At 48.2% G+C, this 17,982-nt stretch overlaps 1 protein-coding gene across 2 annotated transcripts in view; it reads right to left on the bottom strand.

Annotated features, from left to right (window-relative positions):
- Positions 1 to 624: 624 nt before the first annotated feature.
- Positions 625 to 17,982, bottom strand: part of FBLN7 (fibulin 7) — a 57,213-nt gene continuing 39,855 nt past the window's right edge. Inside the window, exons 4-8 of one of the 2 annotated variants that reach the window (XM_055539051.1) lie at positions 9,831 to 9,956; positions 6,528 to 6,665; positions 5,415 to 5,552; positions 3,581 to 3,719; positions 625 to 1,670 (exon numbers count right to left, since the gene is read on the bottom strand). In XM_055539051.1, coding sequence (XP_055395026.1) covers positions 1,298 to 1,670; positions 3,581 to 3,719; positions 5,415 to 5,552; positions 6,528 to 6,665; positions 9,831 to 9,956 — 914 coding nt within the window. In that variant the 3' untranslated portion in view covers positions 625 to 1,297. The remainder of the gene's footprint in view (positions 1,671 to 3,580; positions 3,720 to 5,414; positions 5,553 to 6,527; positions 6,666 to 9,830; positions 9,957 to 17,982) is intronic. The other variant, XM_055539052.1, reaches the window with a different exon arrangement.

Genomic DNA, 17,982 nt, shown 5'->3' on the forward strand with positions numbered 1-17,982 from the left:
CCTGGATGAACGTGATTTCCCGATGACTCAGCTAGCATCTAAGTTGTCTTTTGAACCGTCACCCACCCCGCCCCCAACTCCCAGCCCCAGAGAGAGTGTTCGAAACTCCGTCACTGGAGGGTGTCAGCACTGGGCTCCTCCATCAGGAGTAGAGGGCCCTGGAATCAATGGTTTGCAACGCATGCGTGCTCCGTTGTGTCCAGCTCTGTGACCCCATGGACTGTAGCCCACCAGTCTCCTCTGTCCATGAGATTCTCCAGGCGAGAATACTGGCTGGGTGGGGGGGCGGGGGGTGCCATTTCCTTCTCCAGGGGATCTTCCCAACCCAGGGATGGAACCCGTGTCTCTTTTGTCTCCTGCACTGGCCGGCAGATTTTTTCCCAGCTGAGCAACCGGGGAAGCCGGGACCCAATGGCGGCGTGAGCCTTTTCTTAAACTCTCCGTGGGCAGATGTTGCCTTACCAGGCTCCCACACAGCCAAGCCAAGTTCCTATTGACAGAGCAATCCTACATCACCTCTGTGTTTCCTTTCTCATTTGTTTATCCCAGTTTATTCCAGCCTAGACAGGAGAGGACTGGGTACCCCCTCCTGGGAGGAACTGGGCTAGCTCACGGTCAGGGAGAGGCCAGATGGACAGGGACAAGCAACAGACTTTATTTTTTCAGTTGTAATACCAGGTTATGTTTTGAGATATGGTTTCTCAAAAGGGAATTCATTCAGGCAGAATCTGCACATAAACTCTGGCTCCTTGGTCCGGAAGAATCTGCGTGGGGGTCCAGCCCTGCCGTGGCTCTCTGGTGAGAAGGCCAGCCGCGTGACACAAAGGGGAGTGCAGACAGAAGAACGGGCCGAGTCGTGGCAGGAACCCGCCCCCCACACCACAAGCACGGGGCATGATTCACCCTCAGTGTGCCCGGAACCTCTGCAATAACAATACAGACGCTGGGCCACCCTCTCAGACACAGGCCACAAGCTCCTCCCTCCCCAGCTTGAACCAGCTCGTAATGCTACTCGTGCAGCATTTTGACAAGCTGCCCATTCCCCTGTTAAAAAGAAACAAAGATCTGAGAAAGTGCATCATCTAATGGGAGGCCGTAAAGCAGAAGAACATACGACGGCAATAGTTTGGGCTGTGGGTTTGCACTTCAGTATCATGGGATGGCGTGCAGTGCTGTCCTGGGAGCCACGGGGACAGGCAGGCGGGGACAGATGTCTGCTGCGGCCCATGCCCACAGCTACGCCTCTGCGGAAGAGAAACGAGCCCAGGCTGCTGCACCCCGTGACCCCAGGACCCCCTCAGAAATCATAAGGGGACACAAAGATGGTGACCTTGGACACGTGGCTGGCCTGGAAAGAGCGGTCCAGGTATTCGGACATGTCAACGTCCACCTCCAGCGTCTGAGGCCCCTCCAAGGTCTGGACCAGAATCAGCTCCCCAGTCTGGCGGTCTGAGCGCTGCATCACGAAGTGGCCACGGCTGTTCCCACCCACGATCCCGAAGCGCAGGCTGTTGGGCCCCGGCCGACCAGGGGCTGAGGCTGTGGCCATGCGGAAGAGTGTGATGGGCGTCTTCAGGTTGGAGGGCAGAGACAGGTAGTGGAAGGAGATTGTCTTGGGCATGTGGCGGCAGGGCCTGCTGTCCATGGGGCAGGGGTTCCGCTCACACTGGCTGGAACAGAGAGGCAAAACATAGGGGACGCTCAGCCTTGGGGAAAGTCAGCAGGGGCTGCTCTGACCAGGCAGGTCTGTCCCACCTGCCTTCCCTAAAGAGGCTCTGGAGTGACTCCTCCAGTCATGTGTTCTTTGACACGGGCACTCCAGAACCACAGGCCAGGGAGCATGGCTGGTGTCAGGCCAGGAAAAGGTGCTTCCCTGACCCATCTGTCCATGTACGTCTGGGTGTGCGTGTATGTTTATATATGCTATTACTACCATTTACATACTATGCTATTACTACTATAATAAACTATTACTACTGTTTCGGACTCTCTGCAACCCTCTGGACTGTAGCCCACCAGGCTCCTCCATCCATGGAATTCTCCAGGCCAGAACTGGAGTGGGTTGCTGTTCCCTTCTCCAGGGGATCTTCCCAACCCAGGGATCAAACCCAAATCGCCTGCATTGCAGGTGGATTCTTTACCGTCTGAGCCACCAGGGAAGCCCTTTTGCTTTCACTGTTTCTGTAGAAAAATAAAGCCGGGAAAGATTCAATAACGATGGTGCTAGCATTCAAACCAGGTGCCCCTTCTAGCCTGCTGAGACCCCAGCGGTTAGCTGCTGACATCCTGAAGTGTGGTTCTCCACATGTGGTGAGCTTACTAAACACCCAGTGTTCGTTCTTTCTTTTTGACAGTGTCTCATGGCTTAAGGGGTCTTAGCTCCCCAACCAGGGCCTGAACCCAGGCCACAGTGGGGAGAGCACTGAGTCCACACTGCTGGGCCAACAGGGAATCCCCCAGTGTTCATGCTTAAGCAGGACACTCTGCTTTCCTTAGGTATGTGGAGTCAAGGTCCTGTGAAAGTGCTTTGATAGTTTTTTTTTTTCTTCACCTCATTCAACACAAGCGTTTGAGTGCTAAGTTGATTCAGTTGTGTCTGACTCTTTCCGACCCCAGGGACTGTGGCCTGCTGGGCTCCTATGTCCATGGAATTCTCCAGGCAAGAATACTGGAGTGGGTTGCCATGCCCTCCTCCAGGGGATCTTCCTGACCCAGGGATCAAACCCACGTCTCTTAAGTCTCCTGCACTGGCAGGCAGGTTCTTTACCACTAGCACCATCCAACACAAGAGACAGATGCAATTTAGCGATTCTGGTGACTCAGATCATCCCCGTTAAGGAGGTCAAGCAGCACTTCTGGCTGTTCATCAGGGATGCCTGCCAAGGCCTGACATGCAGGTCCCCCTGCCCCTTCACGATGTGGCACTGCAGGAAGACCCTGGTGTCTTCGCTCTCGGTGAATGACTGCCACCAACCTTCTGGCTGCTTCTAACCTGCTGCAGCCCCCACAGCTATTCAAGGAGCTGCTTCACTGGGTCAGTGCATTCTAAAGACAATGCCAAGGCTCTTGTGATCTCTCTTTCAGAGAAAATATGTGTCATTTGTGATAGTTGCAGTTATTCTCCTTAAAAGCCTGTCTTCACCTTTTGAAGAAAAAAAAAAAAGTGTGTGAGGGGCTGAGGTTACTAGAAATCAAAACTCCTAGTAGCAGCAGAAAAGAAGAGTGATATAATGCAAAGTGTACAGGTACCCTGTGAACACAGGAAGTGATCCTCTTCCGAATCTGTCCCATACATACCTTCTGGCAGCCTCACCACTGCCCTCTTCCCCCCAGTGGCCTCCCTGTCCTCAGGGGAGCGCTCAGGAACATCATTCCTACTACCCAGGGCAGCAGCACATTCAATGTAAACCCTAAAAGGAAAGAGATGGAAGCTCCAAGAAGCCAGACACAGCGCCTTGCCTTTCAACAGAAATACTTGTACCTTCTCCCGAGAACATCTAGGAAGAATGCAGCCCACCCCTGGGGAGGCCTGGGTGAAGGGTGAACGCACTCAGCTGAGGGTGGCCCTAGTCATACTCACAACGGAGATGTCTTCACATAGCTCACGTTGCTGCTGCCCTCGGGGCACTCCGGGCTGACGCACTGGAAGCCTCCGCCTGTGTTGATGCACACAGTCCCCCGGGGGCACACAGGCTGTGCGCTCACACATTCATCAACATCTGAAATACCAGGTGAGGGCAGGGTGCCGGTAAATGGAACTTGGGATGAACATATGCACAATACTCTATATACAACAGACAACTAGTAAGAGCCTACTGTGAAGCACAGGGAGCTCTACTCAATACTTGGTCATGATCCATATGGGAAAAGAATCTAAAAAAGAGCTGGTCTTCCATCACCAAGTCGTGTGACCCAAAGGACTGCAGCACGCCAGGCTTCCCTGTTCTTCACTATCTCCCTGAGTTTGCTCAAAGTCGTGTCCATTGAGTTGGTGATGCCATCCAACCATCTCATCCTCTGTCACCCCCTTCTCCTCCTGCCCTCAGTCTTTCCCAGCTTCAGGGTCTTTTCCAATGAGTCAGTTCACATCACGTGCCCACAGTATTGGAGCTTGAGCTTCAGCTTCAGCATCAGTCCTTCCAATGAATATTCAGGGTTGGTTTCCTTTAGGATGGACTGATTTGATCTCCTTGCAGTACGAGGGACTCTCAAGTGTCTTCTCTAACACCATAGTTCAAAAGCATCAATTCTTTGGCACTCAGCCTTCTTTATGGTCCTATTCTCACATCTGTACATGACAACTGGAAAAACCATAGCTTTGACTATCTGAACCTTTGTCTGCAAAGTGATGTCTCTGTTTTTTAATATAGTGTCCAGGTTTGTCATAGCTTTTCTTCCAAGAAGCAATCGTCTTTTAATTTCATGGCTGCGGTCACGATCCGCAGTGAGTTTGGAGCCCTAGAAAATAAATCTGCCATTGTTTCCCCTTTTTCTCCTTCTATTTGCCGTGAAGTGATGGAACAGGAGGCTGTGATCCTAGTTTTTTGGATGTTGAGTTATACGTGTATGTATAACTAAATCACTTTGCTGTACAGTAGACACTAACACAACATTGTAAAGCAACTAAACTCCAATAAAAATTAAAATAAAATCCATGGAGGTAAAAAAAAAAAAAAGAAGAAATAGTGGGCACCCAATGAGGAAGAAGATCTCCTGCCCCCCGGCCATCACTGATGGCCCGCATGAATGGCAGCAGCAGGCACTGCAAGAGGTGCTGCACATGCAGTGAACTTTCCAAAATGCCCAACGCTGATTCTGATAACTGGAAGCCCTGTCGCTCCTAACTATTAGAAATCCAGGTCTGATGGCAGTCCTGCGGAGCTCCCCTCCCCAGGATCCCGTCCTCCCCCTCAGGACGTGACAGGTTACAGAGGTGCTGGAGGGCACGAATGATTGCCACTGGTCACAACACTTCTCTCGGCCTGCCTCCCCCTCAGTCGGCGAGACCCGGAGTCTGCCCTCCGTGGCTAACATCATGCCCTTTATATGTCCTCTGCTCTTTACATATTCGATGAGCTTCTGGCCTGGAGGCCAGGCTTCTTTTCAAACCCCACACAATCCTACAGGGGCCTTGGGGAATACTCGTAGGATAGAAAGAAAGGTGGATAGATGATGGATAGATGGACGGATGATGGATGGGAGGATGATGGCTATCTGGATGCCTTCTTTCTCTAGTCCCAGGTTACCCACTCCTCTGAGCACAGCCATGGGGCCCCACTAGGACGTCACTGGGCAGCTCCCTGTTCGCTTGGATTCCATGTCAGTCCGTAGAGGAGCCCTCTGCCCTCCCCTCCTCCCCCAGTAGTTCCGAGCCACGGTCTGGGACCACCTTCCTCTGCCGCAGCCTCACTCACCCTCACAGCTCTTCCCATCAGCCAGAGTCCGGTATCCACTGGGGCAGACACAGCGGTAGGAGCCGGGGGTGTTCACACAGGCGTGCATGCAGAGCTGGGGGCGCCCCTCCTGTCCATAGAGCTCGCATTCGTTCACATCTGGGGACAGAAGTGCCCAGTATGACTCCAGGAGCCACCAGTGGGCGGCCACCAGCCGTGACCCAGGATGGCTGCTGCGTCACCATCGGTGGCAGCTGTGGCTAACGGGCGGGGTCTGCAGTGGCCGCCAAGGCCGATGCCCTGCAGAAGACTCGGAAGAGAAGCAGGAGTGCTCCCCGTTCTCCCAGGCCAAGGACCTGGAGGGCCGAAGGGCGGAGGTGAGGGAGCTGATACGGGCGGGGACCCTGGGCCGCTCTTCTAAGGCTGATGACTACCTGGGCAGACCCTGCGGAGGCTGCCAAGTCCAACCTGGCAAGTACCTTGCTCCCCCGGGAGCAAAGCACTGGGCGGCGGACCCAGACTTCCGCCCTGGTTCCCCGCCCCGCCTTAATCCTTCTCATCTTTGGGAACGGGTGTAAGACGGTTTCTGTCGCTGTAAAATGAGGCCGTTAGCAGCAACTATGCAACTCTTAGGTTGGAACCGCTGGTTTGAGTCGTTTTCAGATGGAAGTCTGATAATCCAGGAAGAGGTTTGCAAAGTGGGCCAGTCAGTAAGACTAAGCAGAGAGGGGCCCAGAGAATGAGCCCAAGCCCCTGCACAGCTCTGGGGACAGGGATGGGGTACGGTGAGTGGCTGTCATTCTAGCTCCGCCCTGCCACCTGCCCTGCAATCCTAGCCGGGAGGGAGGGGCACTTCTACAGGAGTGCGCATGACTAGGGGTAGACCGGGGACCCCTGGATGCTTTCTTAGAACCGCTCCCGAGGTCTCCGCGCTAGCTGTGTCCTAGCAACCATCAGGTCCACACCTACTTACCTAAGCAGCAAGGTGCGGGGCTTCTGAGACCATGTCCAGGAAGCCACCCTCCCACTCGCACCTACACCTGAGCGCGGGCGCACTCCCCGGGAGGGCTGCAGGTAGGAGCCTCTCTCCCCACGACCCCCGCGTCCCCTCCCCCCGATGGAGCCCGCGCCTACCCTGGCAGAGGCTGTCGGCGGCGGCGCCGCTCAGGTGGAATCCGGCTTCGCAGCTGCAGTGCTGCGTCCGCTCCACCTGCGCGCATCGCGGCGCGCGGCTGAAGGCGGCGTCCCCTGCCTCGCTGCCCTCGGGGGCGGCTGCGGGGAGAAGACATCCTCAGGGCCGGGCCTGGCGCACCTGGGCCTGACCTTGGGGGAGTCCCGAGATCGGGGCGCGGCCCCTTCTCAGAGCTTACTCTGGAGTAGGGAGAGGAAAGACACGGAATTAACCGAAACTCAGCCGGTGATCCAGTGCCCACCCCAAACGGGCGGAAGTCAAGGGGACGCGCCCGAAAAGAACGATGCGCGAAAAGCAGGCGACACAACTGCACCCAGAGGACCACAGTGAGGTGAGATCCGCGTTTCACTTTCAAAGGCTCAAAGCACCAGGACCCTAGCAGTGATCACTGGAGTTAAAACTATGGAGTTTATCGAAATAATGCTACTGGCAGCCACATGGATGGACCTAGAGATTGTCATTCTGAGTGAAATCAAAGACAGATATCATATGATATCACTTATTTGTGGTATCTAAAACCAATGGTACAAATGAACCTATTTACAAAACAGAAATAGAGTCACAGCTGTAGAGAACAAATTTATGCTTACCAAGGGGTAAAGAGGGGAGGGATAAATTGGGAGATTGGGATTGACTGTACACCCTACACTACTATATAGTAGTATATATGTGTGTGTATATACATATATATGTTTCCCTGGTAGCTCAGTGGTAAAGAATCCACCTGCCAATGCAAGAGATGTGGGTTCAATCCCAGGGTCAGGAAAATCCCCTAGAGAAGGAAATGGTAACCCACTCCAGTATTCTCACCTGGAGAATTCCATAGACAGAGGAGCCTGGCGGGCTACAGTCCATGGGGTCACAAAGAGTCAGACACCACTGAGCAAACAAGTCAATCCATATAATATATATATATATATTTTAGAAAAGAATCTAAATAAGAGTGGATATATGTATATGTATAACTGATTCACTTTGCTGTATAGCAGAAACTAAATCAAATATACCCCCAATGAAAATTAATTTTAAAATACTTTTTTTTTAAATCTATGGAGAGACTTCCCTGGCAGTCCAGTGGTTAAGACTCTGTACTTCCCATGCAGAGGGTGCAGATTCGAAACCACACTGCATGGCATGGCTAAAAAGTAAAAATTCAAAAAAAAAAATCTACATAGCTTAAAACACTACCTTTTTTTCTGTGTTCTTTTTTTTGTATTTTTAAAATATTTTCCTAAAGTGTCGAAGGTTTTTGTTTCAACCAAGAATATAAATCAATGTTCTAATCAGTAAAAAAAAAAAAAAAAAAAAAGTGTTAATTTTTAAAAGCTTTCAAAGGATTTCGGACTCTCCATGGTTAGAGGGATTGGTGGTAAATGTTATCTGATGCACAAGAGGACACTTAGTCATCCCACTGGAGTCATCAAATTCATCCAAACAGAGAACAGAATGATTGCTGGGGAGATGGGAAGAAGTTGTTTCATGGGCACAGAGTTTCAGTTTTGCAAGGTGAAAAAAGTTCTAGAGGTGGATGTTGGTGATTGGTAGTTAATGCCTCTGAACCACACACTTAAAACGGTAAATCTTGTTATGTATATTTTACAATGTGAACAAAAATGGTGAATGTGTTTTGTTTTGTTTTTAAGTAATCAAAGAGAGGCTCCCCTTGGGAGCCTGAAAGACAGGGGCAGAGCTGATGAGAAGGAAAACTGTAGGCTGGGGGACCAGGTGAGCAAAAAGCCAGGGGTGTGCCGGGCTGTTGTTCACATTGTTCACGGGGATTCTGTAAGGACATAAACTAGCTTCAGATGCGCCTGCTCATTCCCTCCTTCCACTTCCTCGCAGAGATTCCTGTCATGGGGATAATTTCTACATTAACTGTGCCCCGGACCTGAGGATCCAGGAGCCTGAGGATCTGTGCCCTGGAGCCTGAAGTTTCCAATAGCGGACGCCTAGACATGTGGGGCTTAGATCCAGTGTCCAGGATCAACACAGTTGGGCAGCTATTTCTTTTTCCTTCCTGGTACTAAGTAGGAGGAGGAGTGGGGCTGTTTCCACGCAGGGCAACTCCAGGGGACAGGCACTGTCAGGGGACCTCAGGCTCTCCCTGAGAAAGCACCCAGAAGGGTGACTCAGCTGAACGGAATCAAGACACATTAAGCAGCAAATCTGTGGGAACAAAACTTAAACTGGACCTTGAGCTGGCTCCAATGGAAAGATATCAAGTACTGACAAAGCTTGTTCTCTGCTAACCACCAATTCCTTCCCCTATACTGAGATTCCACTCAGAAGACAACCACACAGACACCCCAGGCTTTTCTGGCAAAGGAACAGGACATCTTTAGGGTTTGACTTTCTTATATGAGAAATGTTGGCTCAGGGAATCCCCTGGTGGTCCAGTGGTTAGGACTCAGCTTTCACTGCCGAGGGCATGGGTTCAATTCAATCCTTGGTCGGGGAAGTAAGATCCTACAAGCTACGCATGGGGGAACCCAAAAACAAAAAGATGGTTGCAGCATAGCATGGCACCCCCAGCCCCCATCTCCCATAGACTCCTTATCATCGGATTTTCTTGGCACCTGCAAAAACAGCCACCATGTGGCACCTAGACCTCTGGCTGAAGAAATGCTGGGACATCATAACCTCATCACCAGTTGAACATCATTTGCCCAGCTCTGAAAATACTATATCAGTAACTATGAATTTTGCATGGCACATTTGCAGAAGAAGCTGTTCTGCTGATGTGCAGAGGAAAGTCAACCACATGAAGGTCGCAGCAAGGAAGCTTCTCAGGCCAAGTTCCAAATCTGGAGGGTTTTAGGGTGGGACTCAGTCCTTCCACTTGCATCTTTCCGTGTGTGTGTGTGTGTGTGCTCAGTCATGCCTGACTCTTTGCAACACCATGGACTGTGGCCCACCAGGCTCTTCTGTCCATGGAACTCTCCAGGCGATAACACTGGAGTGGGTTGCCATTTCCTACTCCAGGGGCTCTTCCCAACCCAGGGATTGAACCCACTTCTCCTGCATTGGCGGGTAGATTCTTTACCACTGAGCCGCCTGGGAAGGACCAAAACTCTGGTTCCACAAGAGAACTAAGTGCCATCCCAAACAACCATCTCAGGGAACCAGAGGGATCTATGATGTAAACCAGAGAGAACATCCCACTGGTCTGCCTTTGGTGACCCGTGGCTAGGGACCTCCCTTCTCGATAACAGACTGTCCTCCCCGGCCCCATGGCTGCTACATACCAGTCTGGGCCTGATGCTGACAGCGGCTCCCAGTCCTCCCGGGAGGACAAATGCATTTGTACTGGTTGACACCTTCCACACATGTGCCCCCATTCTGACAAGGCTGACTGGAGCATTCACTGATATCTAGGAAAACAAGTAAATTTCAAATATAGGCATGAGTTCTCATTCCAAAACAAAACACCAAGGTGGGGTCACTTTCTTTTCATGACAGGATTACTCCAACTTGTGACCACTCCCCACCCCACTCTGTCCTTGCCTCGCCCCCTTCCAGCAACAGCAAGAGCTGGGAGGGAGCCAGTGGGCTGAGATGTAGCCTACCATGCATGCAACAAGCCACTGACCCTGGCACACACTGTGCCCACCTGGAGCTCTGCCTGCGAGAGTTGCCCATCTTTCAGCCCAGTTCCACCCAGAGGCGCCATTTTCTAATTTGCAGTGTAGACACTGCAGCTGGGCAGAAGGAACCAACGTTGTCCTGGGCCCGCACTGCCTTCAAGTAGAGTTTACTGCCTCTCAACTCCGCCCCTATCAGCCAGTGCCCAGGCAGAACCCTCTTTGAACAGGAACTCAATTCAAGGGGTTATAAGAGGGAGAGATGGCCCATAAGAGTGGTCAGAGATGGAGAACAATAACTCTTTCCAAATTCCCACCCTGTGCGAATAGGGAGGAGTTAACCAGGACCCTTAATTTTTCCTTTTCCTGAAAAGGAAAACGTTCCTTGTTTATACACAAAACAGTCCTGTGAAAAATGTATGAAAGTGAAAGTGAAACTCACTCAGTCATGTCCAGCTCTTTGCTATCCCAGGGACTATATAGTCCATGGCATTCTCCAGGCCAGAACACTGGCGTAGGTAACTTTTCCCTTCTCCAGGGGATCTTCCCAACCCAGGGATCAAACCCAGGTCTCCTGCATTGCAGGTGGATTCTTTACCAGCTGAGCCACAAGAGAAGCCCAAGAATATTGGAGTGGGTAGCCTATCCCTTCTCCAGCAGATCTTCCCAACCCAGGAAGAGAACTGGGGTCTCCCACCTTGCAAGCGGATTCTTTACCAACTGAGCTATCGGACAGATATATTAAACATGTTCAACAATTTAATAGGTTTAGTGAATTCTCTGGCAGTCCAGTGGTTAAGATTCTGTGCTTTCACTGCTGAGGGTCCAGGTTCAATTCCTGATTAGGAAACTAAGATCCTGCAAGCCACATGGAGCAGTCATGAAATAAAATAAATATGTAATAGATTTAATAGGCTTTAATAGATTTTTCTCTGTGTGATAGATTATGGGTAATTTTTCTTTGTTTACTGACAATTATTTTATTTGTTGTTGTTCAGTCGATAAGTCATGTCCAACTCTTTGAGACCCCATAGACTGCAGAATGCCAGGCTTCCCTGTCGTTCACTATCTCCCAGAGTTTGCTCAGACTCATGTCCTTTGAGTCGGTGATGCCATCAACCATCTCATTCTCTGTCACCCCCTTCTCCTCCTTTCCCAGCATCAGGGTCTTTTCCAATGAGTCAGCTCTTCCCACCAGGTTGCCAAAGCATTGGAGCTTCAGCATCAGTCCTTCCAATGAACATTCAGGGTTGATTTCCTTAGGATTGACTGGTTTGAGCTCCTTGCTGTCCAAGGGACTCTCAAGAGTCTTCTCCAGCACCACAGTTCAAAAGCACTTTTTTAACAATCTTCCATTTTTCCACAGTGAACATTTCTAAATTTTCTAATGAGGAGACAATGATTTTAAACCCTCAGGCCACATCCGCTTGCTATGAGTTCCTTAAGCCCAGATTCAGGGCACAGGCCATTTCCACCAAGAGGAGCGATTTGTCAGTTCACTGACCTGACCACCCCATCTTGGGAAAGAAATTGGAAGCACTTCCTTGTTGGCCTCAGAGCATCCTTTCCTGCTGTGTCTATCAGGAGGCAGAAAAAGGTGCTTTGCTCCTGATGAGAACAGCAGCCTTCCTGTGGGTGGGTTGGCAGGGACTCTGGCTTCCCTCAGCCTCCTTGTAATTGGGAAGTTATGCAGACAATTACATGGATTCTGTTCATTGTGAAAGGACCCAGACCATCCGAAATGCTGGTTCTCCCTGGGGAAGGAGCCATTCCAATTTCTCAGTAAACTCGGCCTGGGGAGGGAACCTCAGGTTCCTGCCCCCCGCCCACGCCCCCCCAACCCTGCCAATACGTTCTCTCTGCCAATGACCAGTTTTCAGGCATATGTCTGAAACAACACAAATGCACCAGAGCATGGAATTCCTGTTCCTGCCATCTTGCTCCCCAGCATAGTCTGAAAGTGGGCCGGCCGCTCACTAGGCTGAGCGCCAAAGAGTATGAACCTGAAAATCTTTCAGTCTGGCTCTGCAGGGGGGTGGGGACCAGCATCAGTGTGAGTCCCCCGCAGGGCCTGCGGTGGGAGGCACTGAGCCTGGCTGTACTTGGCTGGTGTGGGTGAGGATAGGGTGGGGTGGGATGGAGTTGTTGACGGGATAGAGAAATGAAGAGATGCCCCATGACCCTGTGTGCTAGCACCTGTCTGGATCTTGTCACCCAGGATTTCCATTTCATAGACGGGCTCCATTCAGACTCGCATTTCTTATCTGGATTCGCTGCCAGGCGCTGCATGGCCCCCAGGCGCTGTGTGCTAGCACCTGTCTGGATCTTGTCACCCAGGATTTCCATTTCATAGACGGGCTCCATTCAGACTCGCATTTCTTATCTGGATTCGCTGCCAGGCGCTGCATGGCCCATGCCAGCTGGCACCCTCTGTGTCCTGATTTAAGTGCAGCCGTCGTTACATTCGAGTCCGTCCAAGCCGTAGCACTTAGTTGAGTGCGTGGCGACTTCAGAACTGTAAAGAGAACTGACCTAAGTAGACATTTCTCTGAAGAAGACACAGATGGCCTACAGGAAAGTGAAAAGATGCTTGACATCACTAGTTATTAGAGAAACGCAAATTAAAACTACAATGAGATACCACCTCACACAGGTCAGAATGGCTATCATCAAGAAGTCTACAAACAGCCAGTGCTGGAGAGGGTGTGGAGAAAAGGGAACCCTCCTACACTGTTGGTAGGAATGTAAGCTGGTACAGCCACTATGGAGACCAGTATGGAGACTCTTCAAAAAACTAAAATTAGAACTACTATATGATCCAACAAACCCACTCCTGAGCATATATCCAGAAAAGATGGAAACTCTAAATCAAAAAGATACATGCACTCCAGTGTTCATAGTGGCACTGTAGCATCCATCAACAGACGAATGGATAAAGAAGATGTGGTGCATGTATACAGTGGAATATTACTCAACTACAAAGAAGGATGCCCAATTGCAGCAGCATGGACTGACCTAGAGATTACCATGCTAAATGAAGTCAGACAGAGAAAAACTCCGTATGATATCACTTACATGTGGAATCTAACAAAATAATACAGATCAACTCATTTACAAAACAGACACAGGCTCACAGACATAGAAAACAAAATTATGGTTACTAAAGGGGAAAGGAGGGATAAATTAGGAGCATGAGATTAACAGATACTAGTTAGTATATAGGGCTTCCCTGGTGGCTCAGACGGTAAAGAATCCGCCTGAGTGCAGGAGACCTGGGTTCAATCCCTGGGTCAGGAAGATTCCCTGGAGAATGAAATGGCAACCCACTCCAGCATTCTTGCCTGGAGAATCCCATGGACAGAGGAGCCTGGAGGGCTGCAGTCCAGTTAGTGTATATAAAATAGATAAACAACAATGTCCTATGGTATAGCACAGGGAACTCTACTCAATATCTTATTATAACCTATGACAGAAAAGAATCTGAAAACTTTCAGATTCCAAATTACCTTGCTGCACACCTGAAACTAAAACAATATTATAAACCAACTACCCTTCAATTTATAAAAGGAGGACACTAACAGAGGCTGTGGAGAGGCTGGCAAGCCAAAAGCATGGATTATGATTCTCTTTTAATCTGTTTACTGAGCACTTGCTATTTTCCCAGAACTGAGCTAAATGTTCCACATGCATGATCTGATTTTTTCTTTTTTCTTTTTGTTTCCTGTGTTTTGTCATCTTGCTTCAAATTTTCCATTTCTTTAATCACCTCATTTCTAAGGCTTTCTGATTTTTACTTATGTTGTCCTTTCATCGTTTTTATATTTTTTAAATTTCTTTCCACTTGTTGGGAAGTACTAGGTCATGGTTTTCATCTTTTGTATGGGCATGTCTTTCTGGGATTTCTTCATTGACTGTAGAGAGTTTACTTTGTTTTCTTATAATAATTTGGACAGCATTTGGCAAGAGTCCTTTTCTGTTACTCATATTTAGGGGAAATAAGTTTGCCCATATAGCTTTTCTAACTTTCTGACTATTCATTGGAAGGACTGATGCTGAAGCTGAAGCTCCAATATTTTGGCCACCTGATGCAAAGAACCAACTTATTGGGAAAGACTCTGATGCTGGAAAAACATTGAAGGCAGGAGAAGAAGCAGAAGACAGAGGATGAGATGGTTGGATGGCATCACTGACTCAATGGACATGAGTTTGAGCAAACTCAGGGAGATAGTAAAGGACAAGGAAGCCTGGTGTGCTGCAGTCCATGGGGTTGCAAAGAGCTGGATATGACTTAGCAACTGAACAACAAGAACTTCCTGACAGCCTCTCCCTTTAGTTGTTTTTTAAGGCAGCTCATGCCTTCTCCGCTCCACTCTGTCCTCTCCTCTCTCACTTTTATCTGGACTATCTCTTTCATTTGCACCAACTTTCCTTGTTGGACTTAATTGGATTCTCTATCCATTAGAGAATGGACCTTTAAAGGTCTTGAGAAGTTTGAGAGATCCTTGGGGCCAGACTTTTCGAGCCACTGAAACTTCCTGTTGCAAAGATAAACCCCACATCTGAGACAACCAACCCAGAAATGCTGGTACTGTTCCATGTCCCCATACAATTATTGGATTTTCATGAAAAAGAAAAAACATTCTTTGGTCAGCCTTATGATAGAAATAACAGTTAAAACAGGAGATGTGAAAGAATATATTTAAGATATTCAAGAAAAGAAAATCTGAGACAGGTGTTTTATGTCCAACTGAACAGTCATTGTTGGTAATGCTGTGTAAGTTTTGAAAGTGTAAGAACTCAGGAACTGCCCTGTGAGTTCCTCTTGAGAAGTCTTCTGGACAGAGGTCAGGGTGAGGAGGGCAGTGATGCTCACCAAGGCTCAGCATCACAAAAGGAGAGATGGACCACAGGGGCTTCCTGGCAGAAGTGTGTACTTCCATGCTGCGCAAACGATAGAAACATCTCATCAGAATCAGGTCAAGCCTCTGGAGTAAGCTACCAGTTTATAAGAAATACAGAGACCAAAAACTTATAAACTTCCAGTCATAAGTACTAGGCATGTAATGTACAATATGAAGATTATGGTTAACACTGCTATGTAGTATATTTGAAAGTTGTTAAGGGAGTAAATCCCAAGGAAAAAAAAACCTATTTTTTTTTTTATATTTGTATGAGATGATGGACATTAACTGAACTTACTGTGGTCATCTTTTCACAGTATATGAAAATCAAGTCATTATGCTGTACACCTTAAACTTACACAGTGCTATATGTCATTTTATTTCAGTGAAATTGGACCCCAAAAAAGAGAAATGCAGATCATGTTAAATAACCCCACAGGGATGCAGTGAGCAAAATCAAGGTTGTGGGAGGCTTCCCTGGTGGTCCAGCAGTTAAGAATCCACCCATCAATGCAGGGCACACGGGATTGATCCTAGTCCAGGAAGATCCTACATGCCACAAGGCAGCTAAGCCTGTGCACCTAGAGCCCACACTCTGCAACAGGAGAGGCCGCTGCAATGAGAAGCCTGCTCGCTGCAACTAGAGAAAGTCTGAGTGCACCCACGAAGACCCAGTACAACTAAAAAATAAATAAATAATTTTAAAAATTCAAGGTTGTGGGAAACAAGCCATCTTCTTCAACAGATAAACTTCAAAGGAATGGCAGACAGAGAGGAAGAGCAGTCTTCTTCAAGACGACTATGGATTAAAAGGTAGGAGACACAGCAACCAACCGTAATGTGCACAACTTATCTGCATCCTGGCTCAAAGTGTTAGAAATACGAGAGACACATGCAGAAACATTTACCCTGACTACAGATTTTAAGATATTAAAGGATTTGCTGTGTTGATAATTACTGGACTATGAGTACATGACGACCATTAAACTATTCTTTCTACTTCTGTGTATTTTAATTTTTCCATAATGGAAAATGCATTAAGATTGCTTGTCTTAATGAATGGATAAAGAAGATATGGTATATGGTATATATATATATATATAAATGCTGTACTGTGCTAAGCCACTCCAAATTGTGTCCGACTCTTTGTGACCCTATGGACTGTAGCCCACCAGGCTCCTCTGTCCATGGCATTCTCCAGGGAAGAATACTGGAATGGGTTGCCATGCCCTCCTCCAGGGGATCTTCCCAACTCAGGGATCGAACCTGAGTTGCCTGCATCTCCTGCATTGGCAACTGGGTTCTTTACCACTACCGCCACCTGGGAAGCCCATATATATATATATGATATATGTATATATGTATACACACATATACAATGGAATACTGAAAGTAAGTGAAAAGTGTGTATCTGTATATATACAATGGAATATTGTGTGTGTGTGTTCAGTTCAGTTCTGTTCAGTCGCTCAGTCGTGTCTGACTCTTTGCAACCCCATGAACTGCAGTACACCCGACCTCCCTGTCCATTACCAACTCCTAGAGTTTACTCAAACTCATGTTCATTGAGTCGATGATGCCATCCAACCATCTCATCCTCTGTCATCCCCTTCTCCTCCTGCCCTCAATCTTTCCCAGCATCAGGGTCTTTTCAAATGAGTCAGCTCTTTGCATCAGGTGGCCAAAGTATTGGAGTTTCAGCTTCAGAATCAGTCCTTCCAATGAACACTCAACACTGATCTCCTTTAGCATGGACTGGTTGGATCTCCTTTCAATCCAAGGGACTCTCAAGAGTCTTCTCCAACACCACAGTCCAAAAGCATCAATTCTTTGGTGCTCAGCTTTCTTTATAGTACAACTCTTACATCCCTACATGACTACTGGAAAAACCATAGCCTTGACTAGATGGACCTTTGTTGGCAAAGTAATGTCTCTGCTTTTGAATATGCTGTCTAGGTTGGTCAAAACTTTCCTTCCAAGGAGTCTTTTAATTTCACAGCTGCAGTCACCATCTGCAGTGATTTTGGAGCCCCAAAAATAAAGTCAGCCACTGTTTCCGCTGTTTCCCCATCTATTTGCCATGAACTGATGGGACTGGATGCCATGATCTTAGTTTTCTGAATATTGAGCTTTAAGCCAACTTTTTCACTCTCCTCTTTCACTTTCATCAGGAAGCTCTTTAGTTCTTCCTCACCTTCTGCCATCTGTGGTGGTGTCATCTGCATATCTGAAGTTATTGATATTTCTTCCGGCAATCTTGATTCCAGCTTGTGCTTCCTCCAGCCCAGCGTTTCTCAGGATGTAGAAGTTAAATAAGCAGGGTGACAATATACAGCCTTGACGTACTCCTTTTCTGATTTGGAACCAGTCTGTTGTTCCAAGTCCAGTTCTAGCTGTTGCTTCCTGATCTGCATACAGGTTTCTCAAGAGGCAGGTCAGGTGGTCTGGTATTTCCATCTCCTTCAGAATGTTCCACAGTTTATTGTGATCCACATAGTCAAAGGCTTTGGCATAGTGAATAAAGCAGAAACAGATGTTTTTCTGGAACTCTCTTGCTTTTTCGATGATCCAGCAGATGTTGGCAATTTGATCTGTGGTTCCTCTGCCTTTTCTAAAACCAGCTTGAACATCTGGAAGTTCACGGTTCACGTATTGCTGAAGCCTGGCTTGGAGAATTTTGAGCATTACTTTACTAGCATGTGAGATGAGTGCAATTGTGTGGTAGTTTGAGCATTCTTTGCCTTTCTTAGGGATTGGAATGAAAACTGACCTTTTCCAGTCCTGTGGCCACTGCTGAGTTTTCCAGATTTGTGTGTATGTGTGTATATATATAAATATTCTATTCAGATAAAAGTCAGAAGGAAATTGTTTTAAAATATAATCCCCCATTCATTCATTCAATCATTCAAACATTT

The sequence above is a fragment of the Bubalus kerabau genome, chromosome 11, assembly GCF_029407905.1.
Source record: "Bubalus kerabau isolate K-KA32 ecotype Philippines breed swamp buffalo chromosome 11, PCC_UOA_SB_1v2, whole genome shotgun sequence".
Classification (NCBI taxonomy): Eukaryota; Metazoa; Chordata; class Mammalia; order Artiodactyla; family Bovidae; genus Bubalus; species Bubalus kerabau.